Source organism: Crinia signifera, chromosome 6, assembly GCF_055691185.1.
Source record: "Crinia signifera chromosome 6, ASM5569118v1, whole genome shotgun sequence".
In the NCBI taxonomy this organism is placed as follows: Eukaryota; Metazoa; Chordata; class Amphibia; order Anura; family Myobatrachidae; genus Crinia; species Crinia signifera.
The window spans coordinates 208,458,548-208,479,292 of record NC_139222.1 but is presented as its reverse complement, the minus strand read 5'-3'; the positions used below and the strand labels follow the sequence as shown (position 1 = coordinate 208,479,292).

Here is a 20,745-nt window from a genome sequence, read left to right as displayed (position 1 = left end):
GGAATGATGAGAAATTTGATCTGCTCCTGATGCAACATGCCAACTCTAAGGGTGAGGAGGCTGGTACAGAAACGGACCTTACTGCCTGGAATTCTGCTGCCATCAACTGCTGTAACAGCTAGGTGTGGAAATAACGGTTCCATAGGAATCTTCAGTTTAGTAACCAGGTCTTGTGAAATCAAATTCCCGGCTGAACCGGAATCTGCCAAGGCGGTGCTGGAATAGGCACCGGCAGGGGTATCCAACGATACGGGCAAAACAAAGTCATATTCTGGAGGAGACTTAGCCACTTGACCCAACCTGACTCCTCCCTTATAGGTTAGGCTCGGTCGTTTCCCGAACGCTCAGGGCAATTGTTAATGAAATGACTGGGAGCAGCACAATATAGGCACAAACGATTGTGCTGCCTACGGGTACGTTCTTCGGGAGTCAGTCGTTATCTACCCACTTGCATTGGTTCTTCACACGTAGGAGACTCCGAACGAATCTTGGGAGAAACTTTGGGAATTAACTTCTTGTGTTTTTCTAGTCCTCTCTCACGAAGACGTAGATCAATCTTGACACATAGAGATATAAGATCTTCCAATTGGTCAGGAAGATCGCGAGATGCCAACTCATCTTTAATCCGGTCAGAGACTCCTAACCAGAAGGCAGCTGTCAGGGCTTCATTGTTCCACTGTAATTCAGACGCGAGAGTTTGAAAGTGGATTACATACTGCCCCATGGGGCGGGGCCCTTGCTTGATCTGGAGGATGTCGGTAGCTGCTGACACGGGTCGACCTGGCAAATCGAATATGCGGCGAAAGGTCTGGATGAATTGGTCATAGTCCGCCAGCAGTGGATCTGCTCTCTCCCATAAAGGTGACACCCATTTTAATGCAGAACCAGTTAATAATGACACAATATATGCAATTTTAATTCTGGCCGTGGGAAAATTATGAGGAACCAATTTGAACTGGATTTGGCACTGATTGATAAACCCTCTGCAGGTCTTGGGGTCGCCATCGTATTTGGTGGGTGCTGGCAGTTGGAGACGAGAAGGTGGAGCTGGTGATGCTGATCCTCCATGGGAAGTTGACATAGAAGTCGACAAGGACTGCTGCAGGGTGTCCAACCTGCTGGAGACATCCTGCAAGAATTTGATCACCTGCTGCTGAGTGGCTTCTTGGGTCTCCATTCTGGCAGCAACATTTTGGAGAACCGCTGGTCCCACACTTGGGTCTTGAGCCGAGTCCCTCGGCCTTGAACTTACTGTCAGGTCTGGGGTCTGTTGTGTTCCCGACTCGGACCGTGGTGGGCCAGTGGAGGGCGCTGAGTACCGGAAGGCTGGAGGCGTGATGTATGACATGCACAGGGGAAAGACCTTGCGTACCAGAGTGTTGACGGAGACCAAAAGCAGAGTCGCGGAGTCTAACCTGCCAGCGGTATTCACCAGGGACCCCCGCAAGGGGATATGGACTTGGCTGCGTCTGACAGGCAGGTCGCGGCCCCCTGCCCTGGCCCTCTGGACGTAGGCTGGGACTGGAGCTGTGAGAATCGGAGATGACTGTAAGCAATGACACTGGAGACACTGGCAGGTGGAACAGTCTCTAGATGGCACAGTGTGAAAGTGTCAACACAGGTGTCGACAGCGAGGTCGTCGGGGATCACTCAACTACAAGATGGGAACTGCAGGAGGCTTCTGGAGATGGTATACCAGGTAAGTATGATTAGCAGGAATCAGTTACTCGACTGCAGAGTGGAATAGCAGGAGTCTTCTGGGGATGACAAACCAGGTAGTAGCTGCAGGAACTGCGAGAGGTACATGGGGAATCCGGATAACCAGGAGCCTTGGAAACAGCTGAACTCAGGAGGTACTGGGATCAGATGAACACAAGTTCAAGGCAATGACTGAGGATTAGAGGCCGGAATATATCCCCCCTGCTGCGTGCTGATTGGCTAGCTGCAGCAACACCAATCAGTACAGGGAAAGAGTGAGCATACCTGAGAGGTATGCAGGTGTGTGGGTCAAAGGTTACCCTGGCTGAGCAGCGGGATTGGACCTTCTGGTCAGCTGAGCGCATGTGTCATGGCGGCGCCCATGACGCGCGGAGTCCAGCGTGCCGGCATGTCGATTACAGGGGTCAGCACCAGCATAACATGGGACATCTCGCCAGACACTAACAGCGACCAGAGGCCTTACTCTCAACGCTGACCACCGGGAAGGTAATGGACGCGGTCTCAGACGGGGCTGAGACCCACGGTTTGTGACACTCCAGTTGGATAGTCTCCCTACTGTCACTGACTTCAGGTGACTAGTTTCCCTACTGTCACTGACTCCAGGGGAATAGTCTCCCTACTGTCACTGACTCCAGGGGAATAGTCTCCCTACTGTCACAGACTCCAGGGGAATAGTCTCCCCACTGTCACTGACTCCAGGGGAATAGTCTCCCCACTGTCACTGACTCCAGGGGAATAGTCTCCCCACTGTCTCTGACTCCAGGGGAATAGTCTCCCTACTGTCTCTGACTCCAGGGGAATAGTCTCCCTACTGTCACTGACTCCAGGGGAATAGTCTCCCTACTGTCTCTGACTCCAGGGGAATAGTCTCCCTACTGTCACTGACTCCAGGGGAAGAGTCTCCCTACTGTCACTGACTCCAGGGGAAGAGTCTCCCTACTGTCACTGACTCCAGGGGAATGGTCTCCCTACTGTCGCTGACTCCAGGGGAATGGTCTCCCTGCTGTCACTGGCTCCAGGGGAATGGTCCCCTACTGTCACTGACTCCAGGGGAATGGTCTCCCTACTGTCACTGACCCCAGGGGAATGGTCTCCCTACTGTCACTGACCCCAGGGGAATGGTCTCCCTACTGTCACTGACCCCAGGGGAATGGTCTCCCTACTGTCACTGACCCCAGGGGAATGGTCTCCCTACTGTCACTGACTCCAGGGGAATAGTCTCCCTACTGTCAGTGACTCCAGGGGCATAGTCTCCCTACTGTCTCTGACTCCAGGGGAATAGTCTCCCTACTGTCACTGACTCCAGGGGAATAGTCTCCCTACTGTCACTGACTGCAGGGGAATAGTCTCCCTACTGTCACTGACTCCAGGGGAATAGTCTCCCTACTGTCTCTGACTCCAGGGGAATAGTCTCCCTACTGTCACTGACTGCATAGGAATAGTCTCCCTACTGTCACTGACTGCATGGGAATAGTCTCCCTACTGTCACTGACTCTAGAGAAATGGTCTCCCTACTGTCACTGACTCCAGGGGAATAGTCTCCCTACTGTCACTGACTCCAGGGGAATGGTCTCCCTACTGTCACTGACTCCAGGGGAATGGTCTCCCTACTGTCACTGACTCCAGGGGAATGGTCTCCCTGCTGTCACTGGCTCCAGGGGAATGGTCCCCTACTGTCACTGACTCCAGGGGAATGGTCTCCCTACTGTCACTGACCCCAGGGGAATGGTCTCCCTACTGTCACTGACCCCAGGGGAATGGTCTCCCTACTGTCACTGACCCCAGGGGAATGGTCTCCCTACTGTCACTGACCCCAGGGGAATGGTCTCCCTACTGTCACTGACCCCAGGGGAATGGTCTCCCTACTGTCACTGACTCCAGGGGAATGGTCTCCCTACTGTCAGTGACTCCAGGGGCATAGTCTCCCTACTGTCACTGACTGCAGGGGAATAGTCTCCCTACTGTCACTGACTCCAGGGGAAGAGTCTCCCTACTGTCACTGACTCCAGGGGAATAGTCTCCCTACGGTCACTGACTCCAGGGGAATAGTCTCCCTACGGTCACTGACTCCAGGGGAATAGTCTCCCTACGGTCACTGACTCCAGGGGAATAGTCTCCCTACGGTCACTGACTCCAGGGGAATAGTCTCCCTACTGTCACAGACTCCAGGGGAATAGTCTCCCTACTGTCACTGACTCCAGGGGAATAGTCTCCCTACTGTCACTGACTCCAGGGGAATAGTCTCCCTACTGTCACTGACTCCAGGGGAATAGTCTCCCTACGGTCACTGACTCCAGGGGAATAGTCTCCCTACGGTCACTGACTCCAGGGGAATAGTCTCCCTACGGTCACTGACTCCAGGGGAATAGTCTCCCTACTGTCACTGACTCCAGAGGAATAGTCTCCCTACTGTCACTGACTCCAGGGGAATAGTCTCCCTACTATCACTGACTCCAGGGGAATAGTCTCCCTACTGTCACTGACTCCAGGGGAATAGTCTCCCTACTGTCACTGACTCCAGGGGAATAGTCTCCCTACTGTCTCTGACTCCAGGGGAATAGTCTCCCTACGGTCACTGACTCCAGGGGAATAGTCTCCCTACGGTCACTGACTCCAGGGGAATAGTCTCCCTACGGTCACTGACTCCAGGGGAATAGTCTCCCTACTGTCACAGACTCCCGGGGAATAGTCTCCCTACTGTCACTGACTCCAGGGGAATAGTCTCCCTACGGTCACTGACTCCAGGGGAATAGTCTCCCTACTGTCTCTGACTCCAGGGGAATAGTCTCCCTACTGTCACAGACTCCAGGGGAATAGTCTCCCTACTGTCACTGACTCCAGGGGAATAGTCTCCCTACTGTCACTGACTCCAGGGGAATAGTCTCCCTATGGTCACTGACTCCAGGGGAATAGTCTCCCTACTGTCTCTGACTCCAGGGGAATAGTCTCCCTACTGTCACTGACTCCAGGGGAATGGTCTCCCTACTGTCACTGACTCCAGGGGAATGGTCTCCCTACTGTCACTGACTCAAGGGGAATGGTCTCCCTACTGTCACTGACTCCAGGGGAATAGTCTCCCTACTGTCACTGACTCCAGGGGAATAGTCTCCCTACTGTCACTGACTCCAGGGGAATGGTCTCCCTACTGTCACTGACTCCAGGGGAATAGTCTCCCTACTGTCTCTGACTCCAGGGGAATGGTCTCCCTACTGTCACTGACTCCAGGGGAATGGTCTCCCTACTGTCACTGACTCCAGGGGAATGGTCTCCCTACTGTCACTGACTCCAGGGGAATGGTCTCCCTACTGTCTCTGACTCCAGGGGAATAGGCTCCCTACTGTCTCTGACTCCAGGGGAATAGGCTCCCTACTGTCTCTGACCCCAGATGTATAGTCCCCTACCGGTGGGCCGGGGAATTAGCCTATGGGAACGCCAGCGTTTCACTGGGCGTTACAATGGTAATTTCTCGATGGTGCGGGCAGCTGACATCAGAGGATGTCAGCAGCCCGCCCTGCCCTCGCACAGGGCACCCGTAGATCAGAGACACCATAGAGGTGTCTCAGATCTGCGAGCGCTGAAGAAATCAGTCAATGGTCGCTGCCCCGGAGTCTGCGAATGTATAATTATGCAAACCATCCATTCGCATGCCTGCGGAAGGTCAGGGAGGGGCAGACGTGCAGACGGCAGGCAGCGTCTGGATTTCGCAGCATTGCGAGTCAATCAGAAAAAGAACCATAATCTGTTTGAGACTCCTTTTTTTTTTAGAATGTTTTAAACTATTTTACTAGAGTAATAGAATAATTTAGTTTCTTTTTATATTGATACTGGCACTTAAACATATTTTCTGCTCTTGACATTGGCACAGTGTATCTTATATTTTACATCTGTAGGTGTGTGATGATCCCCTCTACAGTCTCCGCTTACAAGATAATGGACGATTTGTAGCCTGCGGCTCTAAAATGGGTTTGACAACTCTGCTGGAGCTGTCATCTGGACTGTGCACAATACAGAGAAATGAGAAGAATCTTGCAACTGCTGTAAGTCTCTGTATAACTGACTGTAATTCACAGTGAAATGTACCACTTTTACTGCCTCACAGCACTGAGGTCATGGGATCAATTTCCTCTATTGTAAAGTTTTATATTCTCCCCGGACTGCAGTTTCCTCAGACAATCCAATTATATATTAATTAGTTTTATTAGGTTAATTGTCTTCCAACAAAAAATAACCCTAGTACAGGGGTGGCCGAACCTGTCCTCAAGATCTACCAACAGTTCATGTTTCTCAGGCAACCTGTGGTTCTATAGTAGGGATGAATGCAGCATGTTTGAAAATGGGACAGTAATGACTCTAGCTGTGCACCAGCTAGGTGGTCGGGAAAACATGGACCATTGGTAGATCTCAAGGACCGTTTGGCCACCCCTGCCCTACTGTGTTTGTGTGGGTATATGTATATGTGGTAGGGAATATAGATTGTAAGCTCCATTAAGTCAAAAACAGCGATGAAGAATATGTCTGCACTATGGGCTTGATTCAGACTGGTACGCTTACTCAGTGGTTAGTGTACAAGTCTGATGGTAGGGACATGGCGCACGTGCAAAAAGGGTCCTGTGTCTTTGCATGCACTGTCCCCTAAGCCCCAACCAGATTGACAGGATCAGAGCACTTGAGAACAGGATAGTGGTGGCGACTGAGTGTGCTCCTTAAAATAGAGGTTTGTCACCTCAATTTTGTGGATGTAGATTTACTGATCCTGACTGCAAATCTGATATACCTGAATAACTTGGCTCTACGCATGTGTAGGACAGGCCCTGTGATCGCATTACTGTATTCCGATCACCTAATTGACAGATAGAGGTGATTGTGAGGAGCGTCGTTGGAGGGGAGGCAACTGTTGATCAAGGAAAAAGGGGAATGGTGTAGCGAGGCCAAATCGCCTTCAACTCTGTATTAGTGTGCTAAGGACGTAAAAAAAGTGTATATTAGGAAGAGAGATGAAAATACAGTATATCAAGCAATCACTTATGATTAAATAATGCATACGGTATACCTGTGTCAGTCAGGAAGCAGATAGTCATGTATTCATCTAGAGAAAGAAATATCCATCTGTCAGTATCTATTAATAAAACTCATACACATTGAAATCTTGGCTTTTACTTACATTTCAGACTTACTATCCCCATTTGTATTCAGATGTTTGAACGTGAAACAAAGCGAGAGAAGATCTTGGAGGCGAGGCACAGAGAGATGCGCCTGAAGGAACGCAGCAAGGCTGAGCCAGGCAAAGAGGAGGAAGCCAAAGATGATAAGCCTGAGGAGAACATAGAGGAGATGATCGCCAAGGCTGAAAAAGAATTCTTTGAAATAATAGAATCTGAGCGCAAGCGACAAGAACAAGAGGAGAAGAAACGTCAAGGAGAGGATAAAGAGGTATTATCACAGGCTGTTTTACCCCTTCCATAAGGGATTATTGTATCAGATCCATAGACAAGTCTAGATACTTGTAGCTCTACTGTGTACAGATGCACTTACTGAATAAAATGCTTTCTGAGCTTACCTTTTTGACATTTTTCACACCACTTAAAACTGCAATACCGTGGCTGCACTTCCAGTCCTATTATAGCTGCAATAATGTGGCTGCACTTTCAGTCCTATCATAGCTGCAATACCGTGGCTGCACTTTCAGTCCTATCATAGCTGCAATACCGTGGCTGCACTTCCAGTCTTGTAATAGCTGCAATACCGTGGCTGCACTTCCAGTCCTATCATAACTGCAATACCGTGGCTGCACTTCCAGTCCTATCATAGCTTCAAAACTATGGCTGCACTTCCGGTCTTATAATATCTGCAATACAGTGGCTGTACTTCCAGTCCTATCATAGCTGCAATACTATGGCTGCACTTCCAGTCTTGTAATAGCTGCAATACTATGGCTGCACTTCCAGTCTTATCATAGCTGCAATACCGTGGCTGCACTTCCAGTCCTATCATAGCTGCAATACCGTGGCTGCACTTCCAGTCCTATCATAGCTTCAATACTATGGCTGCACTTCCGGTCTTATAATATCTGCAATACAGTGGCTGTACTTCCAGTCCTATCATAGCTGCAATACTATGGCTGCACTTCCAGTCTTGTAATAGCTGCAATACTATGGCTGCACTTCCAGTCTTATCATAGCTGCAATACCGTGGCTGAACTTCCAGTCCTATCATAGATGCAATACTATGGCTGCACTACCAGTCTTATAATATCTGCAATACCGTGGCTGTACTTCCAGTCTTATCATAGCTGCAATACCGTGGCTGTACTTCCAGTCTTATCATAGCTGCAATACCGTGGCTGTACTTCCAGTCTTGTAAAAGCTGCAATACCGTGGCTGCACTTCCAGTACTATCATAGCTGCAATACTGTGGCTGCACGTCCAGTCTTATAATAGCTGCAATACCGTGGCTGCACTTCCAGTCTTATCATAGCTGCAATACCGTGGCTGCACTTCCAGTCTTATAATAGCTGCAATACCGTGGCTGCACTTCCAGTCCTATCATAGCTGCAATACTATGGCTGCACTTCCAGTCTTGTAATAGCTGCAATACCGTGGCTGCACTTCCAGTCTTATCATAGCTGCAATACCGTGGCTGAACTTCCAGTCTTATAATAGCTGCAATACAATGGCTGCACTTCCAGTCTTGTAATAGCTGCAATACTATGGCTGCACTTCCAGTCTTATCATAGCTGCAATACCGTGGCTGAACTTCCAGTCCTATCATAGATGCAATACTATGGCTGCACTACCAGTCTTATAATATCTGCAATACTGTGGCTGTACTTCCAGTCTTATCATAGCTGCAATACCGTGGCTGTACTTCCAGTCTTATCATAGCTGCAATACCATGGCTGTACTTCCAGTCTTATCATAGCTGCAATACCGTGGCTGTACTTCCAGTCTTGTAATAGCTGCAATACCGTGGCTGCACTTCCAGTCCTATCATAGCTGCAATACTGTGGCTGCAATTCCAGTCCTATCATAGCTGCAATACCGTGGCTGCAATTCCAGTCCTATCATAGCTGCAATACCGTGGCTGCAATATGGTGGATAGGGGGACATACTCAGGTCTAAAAGTCCTATGTGGTGGATAGGGGGACATACTCAGAGCTCACAGTCCTACGTGGTGGATAGGGGGACATACTTAGAGCGAAGAGTCCTATGTGATGGATAGGGGGACATACTCAGGACTAACAGTCCTATGTGGTGGATAAGGGGACATACTTAAGGCTTAAGGTGCCCATACACTAGTAAGATTTATCTTCAGATCTGGCTGGTTGGAACAAAAACATGGTTATGGATGAGTGACAGTTTGACAGTTTTCCAGCATTTCAACTGTCATTTGCTCTCATCCATAATCATGTTTTTGTTCCAACCAGACAGATCTGCAGATAAATCTGCGTGTGTATGGCCACCTAACAGTCTTCTGTGGTGGATGGAGGGACATATTCAGGGCTTACAGTCTTCTGTGGTGGATGGAGGGACATATTCAGGGCTTACAGTCTTCTGTGGTGGATGGAGGGACATATTCAGGGCTTACAGTCTTCTGTGGTGGATGGAGGGACATATTCAGGGCTTACAGTCTTCTGTGGTGGATGGAGGGACATATTCAGGGCTTACAGTCTTCTGTGGTGGATGGAGGGACATATTCAGGGCTTACAGTCTTCTGTGGTGGATGGAGGGACATATTCAGGGCTTACAGTTTTCTGTGGTGGATGGAGGGACATATTCAGGGCTTACAGTCTACTGTGATGGATCATGGGACATATTCAGGGCTTACAGTCTACTGTGATTGATGGAGGGGTATACTCATGTCTTACAGTACTGTCTACAGTGGTGGATGGAGGAGCATACTCGGGCTTATAGTCTTCCATGAAGGTGAAGACTCTGCATCTGAGTTTGGGCTTCACTGTATGCTATACAGCCCAGGGTGACCTTAAATAGTCTTAACTCAGTTAATAAGATAGTCAATCACTGATTGAATGCTGGAAGTTTTTTTTTTTTTTTTTTAAATGCAGCTTCTCTTTCTCACACATTGCTGAGCAGCCGGTGGCTGGCTGTAACTATAGCTGCAGTCCTCAGTTACAGAAAACCAGACCACACTGTCTGCCGCTGATGCTGGCTGAGGATTACGTGGTCAGGTGCATGTTTCACATTTATTTATTTACCAGCAGTACCTACCCGGCGTTGCCAAGTGTTATTAATTTGATTCACTGTTGCCAAGTGATTGCTAATGTTATTCAGATATACATTTTTTCTTTTCCCATATTTTTAGTTCAGTCATGTGTCTTATTATCTTTTGTCGTATTGTTTACCAAGTCTTTAAATACCTTGTTGTAAACCACATTACATGTTTTATTACTGTGATCAGTTATGATACCCATCGAAACTGGAGCTGACCATGTGAGAAGACCTCTCATCGCAAGTCCACCCGATGGCATTACAGAACCCACCTTTGTTTATTGTCATTGTAAAACATATCCTAATGGGAAATTGGGAGCACTTAATCTCAAATGACAATAGGTGGATTTGGGGGGCACCAAGGCAGTACTACTGCCTTCCCCAAGCAAGGATACGCCCAGTGTTTCTATTGCCCAGCCCACATGTTTAGTGGGCACGCCCATGAAATACTGTGTGGTTGCCTGCATCCACCCCCTGCCCGCCCATCCTGGAGTGAACACCCAGGCAAGTGTGATTCACTCCAGTGATTTACACATGCGCATGAGTAAACCCCAAACGTCGGACGGGGTAGCGAATTCACCCCCTAAAAAAGTATGTATATGTGTGATGTGTGTGTAAAGCCAATTTACACGGTGTGTGTGTGTGTGTGTGTGTGTGTGTGTGTGTGTGTGTGTGTGTGTGTGTGTGTATGTATAAATATATATATATGTATAGGTGTGTGGTATATGTACATGTGTGTGTGATAGCAAGATGTTTCATAGCCTATGTAACTGCGGTGTCTAATTTGCAGCCTAATAGCACTTTTTGAGAGAGAGAGAGAGAGAGAGAGAGATTATTTGAGGAATACCAATGAATTGCATAGAACAGTGGTTCCCAAACTTTTTGAATCACGGCACCCTAAAGTATCAGAATATTTTTCACGGCACCCCTAGGCCAAATGTTGGTTACTAGTTTCAGGAAAGATATTAAATAAGTTGTGATTTAAATGTTATCTTTAGGTCCACTTATGTGGTGAGAAACATGATTCACTTCTGTTTACCCACATATTCTTAATAGGAAGCCACAAGCACTGATTTTGCCTCTTTCATTGGCCATAAATAACTTGAATTGATTCTGGACCACCAACCTGAGGCACCCCTGCAAGTGCTCCAAGGCACCCCAGGGAGCCTAGGCGCACAGTTTGGGAACCACTGGCATAGAAACTTATCCTGATGAAGGTTCTAAATAAACCAAAATGTTGATACATGAAGTTACCTGTGAAGGTCTGACGTTACCGAAAAGCCAGAGAGTGATGCCTTTCTTCTTCTATCCTCTATGCTTGCCATTGGAAGGCACCCAGCAAAAGATATCTACAATTATACATCTATCTATCTATCTATCTATCTATCTATCTATCTGTCTGTCTGTCTGTCTGTCTGTCTGTCTGTCTGTCTGTCTGTCTGTCTATCTGTCGATCAATAAGTACCTGTGTTTGAAGACACTTTCTCTAAAATGAAGGGTGGTTTACATAAAGAAATAATAAAAGTCACACATACAGAATATACAGAATATTGGGAGTTATTCTGATTCACTCGGAAAGGCCCAATCACTTTCTAATGGACAAAACCATATGCACTGCAGGTGGGGCTGATGTAACATGTGCATAGAGAGTTAGATTTGGATGTTTTATTGTTTCTGTGCAGGGTAAATACTGGCTGCTTTATTTTTACACTGCAATATAGATATCAGTTTGAAGTAAACTCCCCACCCAAATCTAACTCTCTCTGCACTTGTTACATCTGCCCCACCTGCAGTGCATATGGTTTTGTCCATTAGAGAGTGATTGTGCCTTTCCGATTGAATGAGAATAACCCCCATAGTGTAGGTAATGACTGGTGCTTACCAGGGCTGAATATATTGAGCAGAAAAGAGTGATTGTGGAAGGTTATTTTAGTAAATATAATCCAATTGAGTAATCCAGTTGAACACCACTGCAGCCAGCCACCTTGGCCCACCTATTCCAGAATAGAACTGATAAAAGAGGTCACTAGCTTGCATACAGTAAATGTGACGTGTATTAGTCAGGAAACCTAGACAACCCAAATATGACAACTGTCTAAACATTGCCAAGTTGTTTGCTCTTCTATAGTGGCTCTGTGGATGACATTTACAGCATATGGAAGATATATGATTTCACTAGATTTCTATGATACAGGTTCCTGCTTATACTTTGGTAACTAGGCAATAAGTGCACAGAAGGAATATTTACATTACTGTATGTCTGTATATTCGGCAGGAAAAAGAAGTGTCGGAGGAGAAGGAAGTGAAATCAGACGTGAGTTTTAATGAACAATTTATATTCAACTCTGTTATAGCCTGCTGACTGCTAGCAATTTAAACAAATGTCTGTAACACGGCCATGTTATTTTATGTATTTTTCATATATATATATATATATATATATATATATATATATGAAAAATACATAAAATAACATGGCCGTGTTACAGACATTTGTTTGCACACTGAGCGCGCCCCAAGATGGCTGCCTCACCTCTTACATGCTCCTGAACATCTCCACAAAACAGCTTAAATTCTACACAACCGACGTCAGAAACATCAAAATATCCAAGGACCTACCTTTAATTTGTACAGCCTTATGTGGACATCTCCTTAAATCCAGTGGATTGCATTCCAACACTGAGATTCACATTGGATTGAAACTCCTGCCTCTTCCCTGGCTCATCTGGGACTCAGAATGGCTCTACAATTGCAGTGATCATCTCCAGATAAAGGTACAGTTCCATGAAAACCAGCTACCCATCCTGGTTCTCCCTTAGACTTCCATTTACTATGTTCTCTATTCAGCAAAGATCTGAACTCTGGCATTAATAATCCATAATTACACTCTTCCCAGTTTCTGAATTTCTGGATGTCTCATTTTAAAACACAGGGAGCTAGCTCATCCCAAAGAGACATGTTGTCTCTTCCCTTGTAAACTATTTGCATTTCAAAAGAAGGGTCTCATGCTGGGATTTGTTGGGATTTCACACCTACACTGAAGGAATGGTCTCTAACACCTTCCTCAGCCTGCTGGAATAAGTTAAATGACTCTTACATCAACCATTGAAAAGAAAAGTTTCCTGTAGGAATATATTTGACTATAGCAATAGCCAAATAAATGCAAACTCTGTTGCTGAATCACACTCCACTGTAATTTATGGATCACTCTCAGTATAGAGGAAAAAAACTGTTCAATCCTCTCTCATCAAATGCAATTCATACTTGCTCTGTCATTGAGGACCCAATGTATTTGTACACCTCCAGCTTTATACTTTCACTCCGCCCACCACGAAAGGCAGTTCCTATTAATCCAGCACAAGCTTCCATCCTTAAATCACTGGGCATTTTTAAGAGAACTCACCGTGGCAGCCGAGGGAATCGAAGCCATAAACCTCCTATCAACTGTAACCATCTAAGTAACCGGTCATCAGTCTCTCCAATTTCAAATAGGAGACAAATAGAAGCAGTACCCAACAGACGACCCTGTGCTTTGAAGTACAGATCTGTAAATTCTCGCTCTGTGAATGACTTCCTAGGTGCCAACACACAAACCTTAAAGAAAATTGCAGGCCCTCTGGTATGTCCCATCAGGTCCGTCCTTTGTAATGCCAGATCTATAAAAAACAAGACTGCTACAATTGCTGACCTTATCGAATCGTCAGATATAGCCTGTATTACTGAGACTTGGCTGGATGAAAATGCAGCACCTATCCTGGAAGCTGCAGTTCCAACAAACTACTCTGTTATTCACAACCCCAGACTGGACCGCAGGGGAGGCGGGGTGGCCATCTGCTTTAAAAAAGAACTAAAACTTAGGGTCTGCCCAATGGAAATGACTCACTCATTTGAGTGTATTGTTGCCCGGAGTTCTGCACAATTAGGTTTCAGAGTACTTCTCATCTATCGCCCCCCTGGAGATGGAAAGATATTTCTACAAGAGTTTGCAGATATTGTTGCTGGGCTAGTTCTGGAGCACCAAAGATGGCTCATCCTCGGGGATTTCAATGCATGGGTCGATGATGAGCTCTCACGCCTTGGCCAAGATCTCATGTGCACAATGAATGCTCTCGGGCTCACTCAAGTCATCCCCTCTGCTACACATAAAAGTGGCCACACTCTTGATCTTGTCTTCCAGATTGGACTAGAAGTATCTGACCTAAAGATAAACCCAGTCACATGGTCAGACCACCACTCAATATGGTTCTCAGTCGCAACCCCTCAAAATAGATCTGTGCCCATGGAATTGACCAAATATCGCCCTAGGAGGGCTATGACTCCTCAGGCCATGGCAGCTAACTTGAACCTCTCAGCAGTGATGGGGACCTGTAAAGATCCATGTTCCCTAGTCCATTTTTATAACAGGGCTGTGACAGAGGCACTGGATACTATAGCCCCATTGCGTATTCGACCCTGCAAACCACACCATCAAGCTCCCTGGTTTGACAACAGTATTCGTGATCTCAAGAAAAGGGGTCGTATACTTGAAAGACGATGGAGGAAGACAAACCTGGCAGAGGATAAATTAAATCTAATCAAACACATTGGAATATACCAATCAACAATCACCCGCAAGAAAACAGTGTTCCTTTCAAATGAGATCATGACAGCAAAAAATAGGCCCGCTCAGCTTTTCCGTACAGTGGAGATGCTTTGCAAACCAGCATGCCTGCAGCCTGATGTAACCCTCTCTCAGTCAAGATGCAATGAGTTTGCCAAATTCTTTGCAGATAAAGTATCTATCATCCGGGCTGGAATCCCCACAGTGACACCAAAGGAGTTCCAACAGACCAAGCCTGCCAGTTTAAGACACTTGCCTTCATGGGACATCTTTGACCAAGTGGATGTACAATACATTGCTGGAATTTCCAGACTGTTGCGTCCCTCCTCCTGTGATCTGGACCCTGCCCCATCCAAGCTTCTTTTAGGGTGTATGGAAATAATCGGCCCTGCATTTGCAAAAATAGTTCAATGCTCTTTGCAGACAGGCGTTTTTCCCGAACCACTAAAGGAAGCATTAGTCAGACCACTTCTTAAAAAATCTAATTTAGACCCTGACTGCATGACCAACTACAGGCCAGTATCAAATCTTCCTTTTCTAGGAAAGGTTATTGGGAAAGTGGTTGCAACTCAACTAGAGACCCACCTGTTAACCCATGACATTTATGATCCATTCCAGTCAGGATTCAGGAGAAGACATAGCACAGAAACAGCTCTGGTATGTGTGCTCAATGATCTTCTAAATGCAAGGGATAGAGGAGACTGTTCAATCCTAATCCTTCTGGACCTCTCTGCAGCATTTGACACCATTGACCATGGGATTCTAATTGAGCGCCTGAAGAATCTCTGTGGCCTGGGTGGCACAGTCCTTAGCTGGTTCAAATCATTTCTCGCTGGCAGGTCACAGAGAGTTGCATCGGGAGTATACTCTTCACCACCAGTGCCGTTGTCTTGTGGTGTCCCACAGGGCTCTATACTATCTCCCATGCTTTTTGCAGTATACATGCTTCCACTTGGTGACATAATCAGACGTCACGGCCTGGTCTACCACTGCTATGCAGATGATACCCAACTGTACCTGTCCTTTGCTCCAGGCACCGATAACACAATAACAACCTTAAATGGCTGCCTAGCTGAGCTCCAGGAGTGGATGAGTGCCAGTTGGCTGAGACTGAACCCAGATAAAACAGAAGTCCTGATGATAAATCACAGGACAAGACGGCAGCATAGCCAACTGACAGGTCTTAAGCTGGGGGGCACAGCACTAAAAAACTCTGATCATGTGCGGAATCTTGGTGTTGTCCTGGATAATGGCCTGACACTTAAACATCAGGTGTCAGCCACAATCAAATCCTCATTCTTTCATCTGAGAAACATAGCCAGAATCAAGCATTTAATTCCCTCAGAAGACCTTCCTAAAGTCATACATGCATTTATATCATCACGACTAGACTACTGCAATGCTCTCTACCTGGGTCTTCCAGCAAAAGAATTGCACCGCTTGCAGCTGGTACAAAATGCAGCCGCCAGACTATTAACTAACCAGCCCCGCTCCTGCCACATAACTCCCATTCTCTACGCCCTTCACTGGCTACCTGTAAAATGGCGAATCGTTTTCAAGATTGGCTTACTCACTTTCAAGGCCCTACATGACCAGGGCCCAAGGTACCTGCAACAGCTGCTGATCCCTTACTGTCCTACTCGATTACTACGATCCACTGAAGAAGGACTACTAACAGTACCCAGAATCTCCCTGAATTCATCTGGGGGTCGAGCTTTCAACTTTGCTGCTCCAACTCTGTGGAACTCTCTTCCTCGCACAGTGCGAGAAGCGCCCACTATAGAATCCTTTAAAAATAGACTAAAGACATACTTATTTACTCAAGCATTTCACTGACATCTACTGTTAAGTTTGTTTTGTATTTCGAGCTGTAAAGACAATGTGTGAAGCACTTTGAGTCCTATTGGGAGAAAAGTGCTATATAAATATCATTATTATTATTATTATTATTATATATATATATATATATATATATATATGAAAAAAAGAAGTGGGGTTTCAGAGGGCGCTTAGGTAATAAACCACTCAAATTGACAAATAATATTTAATACATAAAATAGATAAGAAAACCATAAAAGTCACCCTATTTAGGGTGTGACAGAAATGCAAAATTGATTATACACGTGTTCTTTTTTACAAGTGCATGAATATCACTGGTGGATTGGTAAGTTCGGTCAGAATGGGCTTCCCATATATATTGGGGCCTATGGGCTTACTGTAATATCCAGCGTGACTATATACTGTACAAGTGGACACATTGTGTTTAGTGATTCACTGTAAACTAAATCACACCTACCTTTGTTGTATACTGCTATGCCCTGTGGGCAGTTTTATTAAAAATAAATTTTACTACGACTTGTATTATTATTCTGGCCAATAAGTTAAGGTTTAGCGCACCCTGAATCTCCCCTTTTTTCCATCTCTCAAACCGAGTCCTATCTAACAGGGGACCCAAGCAGCACTTCCATCCACTTTATTGTGCGCATTGTGTGTTTTGTGTGGATTTAATAGGCAACGTTTCGGGGCTGCGCCCCTTTCTCAAGCCACTGCAACAAGTGTTGTTGTAGTGGCTTGAGAAAGGGGAAAAACACTGCCCACGCCACGGTCCGCACAGCCCCACCATATGCGAATGGATGTTTTACATAAACATCCATTCGAAGGGTAGCTTACGGTGGCGAAATCATTCGATGGTGTGGACTATATTTGGTTGTGGACTATATTTGGTGTGGACTATATTTGCGCCATCCAGTCCAAGAATTGGGCAGCAGGTGATGTCCTGCGACGTCAGCCACCTGCCCACCTGCGTTCGCATGCAGAGGCCCAGCATTTTCCTGAGCATGCATACACCCCCTTGCCCGCCTCAATCTGCCACCCTTGTGCGAATGCCTCCGCGACTTTGCAAGTCGCAGCAGGCATCCGCACAGCAGCATTACACATGCGAATATGCGCATGCGCAGGGTGCAAACATCGGTCCCTGTTGCGCTCACGCCGGGGACTGACTAGACTAGATCACTAGAATGACCTCCCATATTTTGTAAATATTTCGATTTCATTACAATTTTTGTCATAACAATATTAATTTATTATACACATTTGTATTTGGAAATGATTGTTGTAAACTATACATTTCAACTTGCCATTTATCATATGTATTTCTTCTACAAAGTTAACAATATAATACAATGCCAAGTTAGCTCATGCTGTATATTAAGAGTTATTACATGCTTCAATACCAAAAGTTTAAAAAAAGTTAAGCAAAATAGAAATTTTTTAAAAGGCTTCATAGAATCATAGAATTTTGATGGCAAATGAGAACTGCCATGTTCATCAGTGACGTGCGGTGAGGACATTGCCTGGGGAGGCACTCAGGGGGGTACATGCGGCAGCCTACTCCCCCCCCCCCGGGCGGACTCACCTGTCCTCCTCTACTCGGCGGTCAGTCCTCTCCTCGGCAGTGGCGGCAGCTTTCTCCCAGCAGCGCCGAACTCCCCGCTGGCCGCGCTGATGCATCTTCACCAGGCGGGCCCTGCATGTGTGTGATTGGATAGCGGATCCAGCACTGGATCCGCTGGCCCAATCACATCTGGGGGCGTGCATTCATACTGGTGCCCCTGTCATTGCAGCATCAGTATAAGTGCCGCTTCCCCATTCATTTTCAATGGGCTTTTACAGCCCATTTCTGCACCCTGCCCTCCCCTACCCGCCCCTACCCGCCCCCCGCTGCCCGGAGTTTTCATGTTAACAGCTAGAGGCACCTCTCCCGCTGCCTCCCACCCTCACATGCAGCAGTGTAAGAGGGTGGGAGGAAGCGGGAGAGGTAGAAATTATGAAAATAATAAAAGAAGATATATAAATATCTTCTTTTTATTATTTTCATCATTATGACAGGGGAGGCACTGCCTCCCCTGACTGCACGTCCCTGATATACATGAACACACTAGGGATATTTTTTTGTTGGAAGCCATTAAAACCTACTGAAACCAGAATACCCTGAGGAAGCTCAGGCAATCTTGGGGAGAATATACAAACTCCACACAGTTAGTACCATGGTGGGAATTTAACCCATGACTTCAGTGCTTTACGGCAGTAATGCTAACCTTGACATCATGCATTACATCATGCAAATTACATCAATCATTCTTAAAATATCTCAAAATTTAAATTTATTAATTTAATATTGTAATTGCAGAAAGCTTGGTTTAAAATATTTATATTGATCATGTGTCCTGGAAATATCATGTATTCTGTCCATGGAAAAGGTTGCACTAGTGTTTGGCACTAAGCTGCTAGAAGCATTTTTGGTGAAGTAAATTAGGGAATATAAGGTTATGAAGGCCATGGCAATGAAACATGATTTTGAGTGTTTCACGAACAGTTCCAAAATGCATTACAAGCTATAATTGTTTAGTTTATATATAAATGTAAATTTATATGTAGAGGTAGAGAGAGAGAGAGAGAGAGAGAGAGAGAGAGACAGACTTATAATTATATTTTGTTCTTCCTTATTACTTTAGCTTAATCAAACATTCTTTTTTTTTCTTCTTTCTATTATAGGATTAACCTCAGACAGTGCTACAGGTGGACAGCAAAAGGCTTATACATTCTATTAATGCATTTTCCTTTCTACCATTGTTACGATATTATGTGTTCTAGTTCCTTTTTTGTAAATTAAAGATACTAATAAATAATTTATAGCAACATGGTAGTGTTTGTATTTCAATGTTTTATAATGATACATCCACATACAACCTAGATCTTATTGGGGAAAGTGTCATTGTCTTTTGTACTCAGAAACTCAATTCTAGATTCCTGCTTTCGGGATGTAGTCAAAATGACGGCACAATGTTGACAGTTATGATGTAATATGACATTTAACGGTACTTGTTTCCTAGAACGGCGCCCACGATATTGATCTTAGGCATCGCAAGGAAAAAAATCGCGTCGGTCGCATCGCATGCGGCCAAAAAATCGCATACGATGCGACCGACGTGATTACTGCGATTTCACATAGGGAACAATGTTAAATGGCCCAATTGACCCGATGTCACTTAGGGAACAATGTTAAATGTCCCACAGACCCCAAATAGCCACCCTGAAGTGTGAAATGGCCCCCCCAATTGTTAACGCCACGCCACGATCAACGCCAACCTTCACAGCTATACGTGTCCCCTCGCGGGCTTCACAGGTATCCGCGTCCCCTCGCGGGGCTCGCTGCACTTGCCACGCTTCGGGCTCGGTGGATAGTGGGGGTAGGAAAAGGTCGGAGGACGCGTACCGCTGCCCCTCGTGGGCTCGCTGCGCTCGCCACGCTTCGGGTTGACGTTGATCGTGCGGTGGCGTTAACAATTGGGGGGCCATTTCACACTTTAGGGTGGCTATTTGGGGTCTGTGGGCCATTTAACATTGTTCCCTATGTGAAATCGGGTCAATTGGGCCATTTAACATTGTTCCCTATCTAAAATCGGTAATCGTGTCGGTCGCATCGCATGCGATTTTTTGGCCACATGCGATGCGACCGACGCGATTTACATTTTACCATGCATTTCTATGTAAAATCGCGGACATCGCATCGGTCGCATCGCATGCCATTATAATGGCATGCGATGTACATGCGATGCCCACGATGGGCGCCGTTCTAGGAAACAAGTACCCATTTAACATATAAAATGTTGACATGTGAAATGCCAACATTCTGCATGGGTTGTCAGCGGAGTTAGGGTTCGGCACTAAAGGAAGGACAGTGGATTAGGCATATTCTCCACCAGAAGCAGTGCTGGATCTGCTGAAAGTCCCCACCTGTTGACCGCTAGACTTGGAAAGACATCGCTGTACCATGTATGACCACAGGGGACATTATTGCCCCTTTCAGACCGCACATATTTCCCGGTATTTTGCCTTTTTTACCGTTTCAAAACAGTAATATGTGCGGTCTGAAAGATCCATAGTGATTTTACTGTTTCCAAAAAAAAGTATTTGGATACGGTAAAAAAGCAGGGTCCTACCCGCTTCAGACTCATTTTTTTTGCAGTCTAAATGAGTCTGAAATGGTATCTCAGGCCCAGCCAATAGTGATCCCGCTCATTGCATATCTAATGAGCGGGACCCAGTGCAGTGAATATTTAATGAGTGGGTGGGGACCCGCTCATTAAATATGCACTGCAGTCATTAGATATGCAGGGAGGTCTTTCCCCCCCACAGAGG

The 20,745-nt window shown here is 46.1% G+C and overlaps 1 protein-coding gene across 4 annotated transcripts in view; it reads left to right on the top strand.

The window, feature by feature from the left end:
* DNAI2 (dynein axonemal intermediate chain 2) overlaps positions 1 to 19,234 on the top strand; it is a 53,968-nt gene extending 34,734 nt beyond the window's left edge. Inside the window, exons 11-15 of one of the 4 annotated variants that reach the window (XM_083148738.1) lie at positions 5,610 to 5,756; positions 6,913 to 7,149; positions 12,220 to 12,258; positions 12,512 to 12,718; positions 19,099 to 19,234. In XM_083148738.1, the coding sequence (XP_083004864.1) occupies positions 5,610 to 5,756; positions 6,913 to 7,149; positions 12,220 to 12,258; positions 12,512 to 12,718; positions 19,099 to 19,104 (636 nt within the window). In that variant the 3' untranslated portion in view covers positions 19,105 to 19,234. Of the gene's footprint in view, positions 1 to 5,609; positions 5,757 to 6,912; positions 7,150 to 12,219; positions 12,259 to 12,511; positions 12,984 to 19,098 lie in introns of those variants that run through there. The other 3 variants (XM_083148739.1, XM_083148737.1, XM_083148740.1) reach the window with 3 other exon arrangements.
* The last annotated feature ends 1,511 nt before the right edge of the window (positions 19,235 to 20,745 follow it).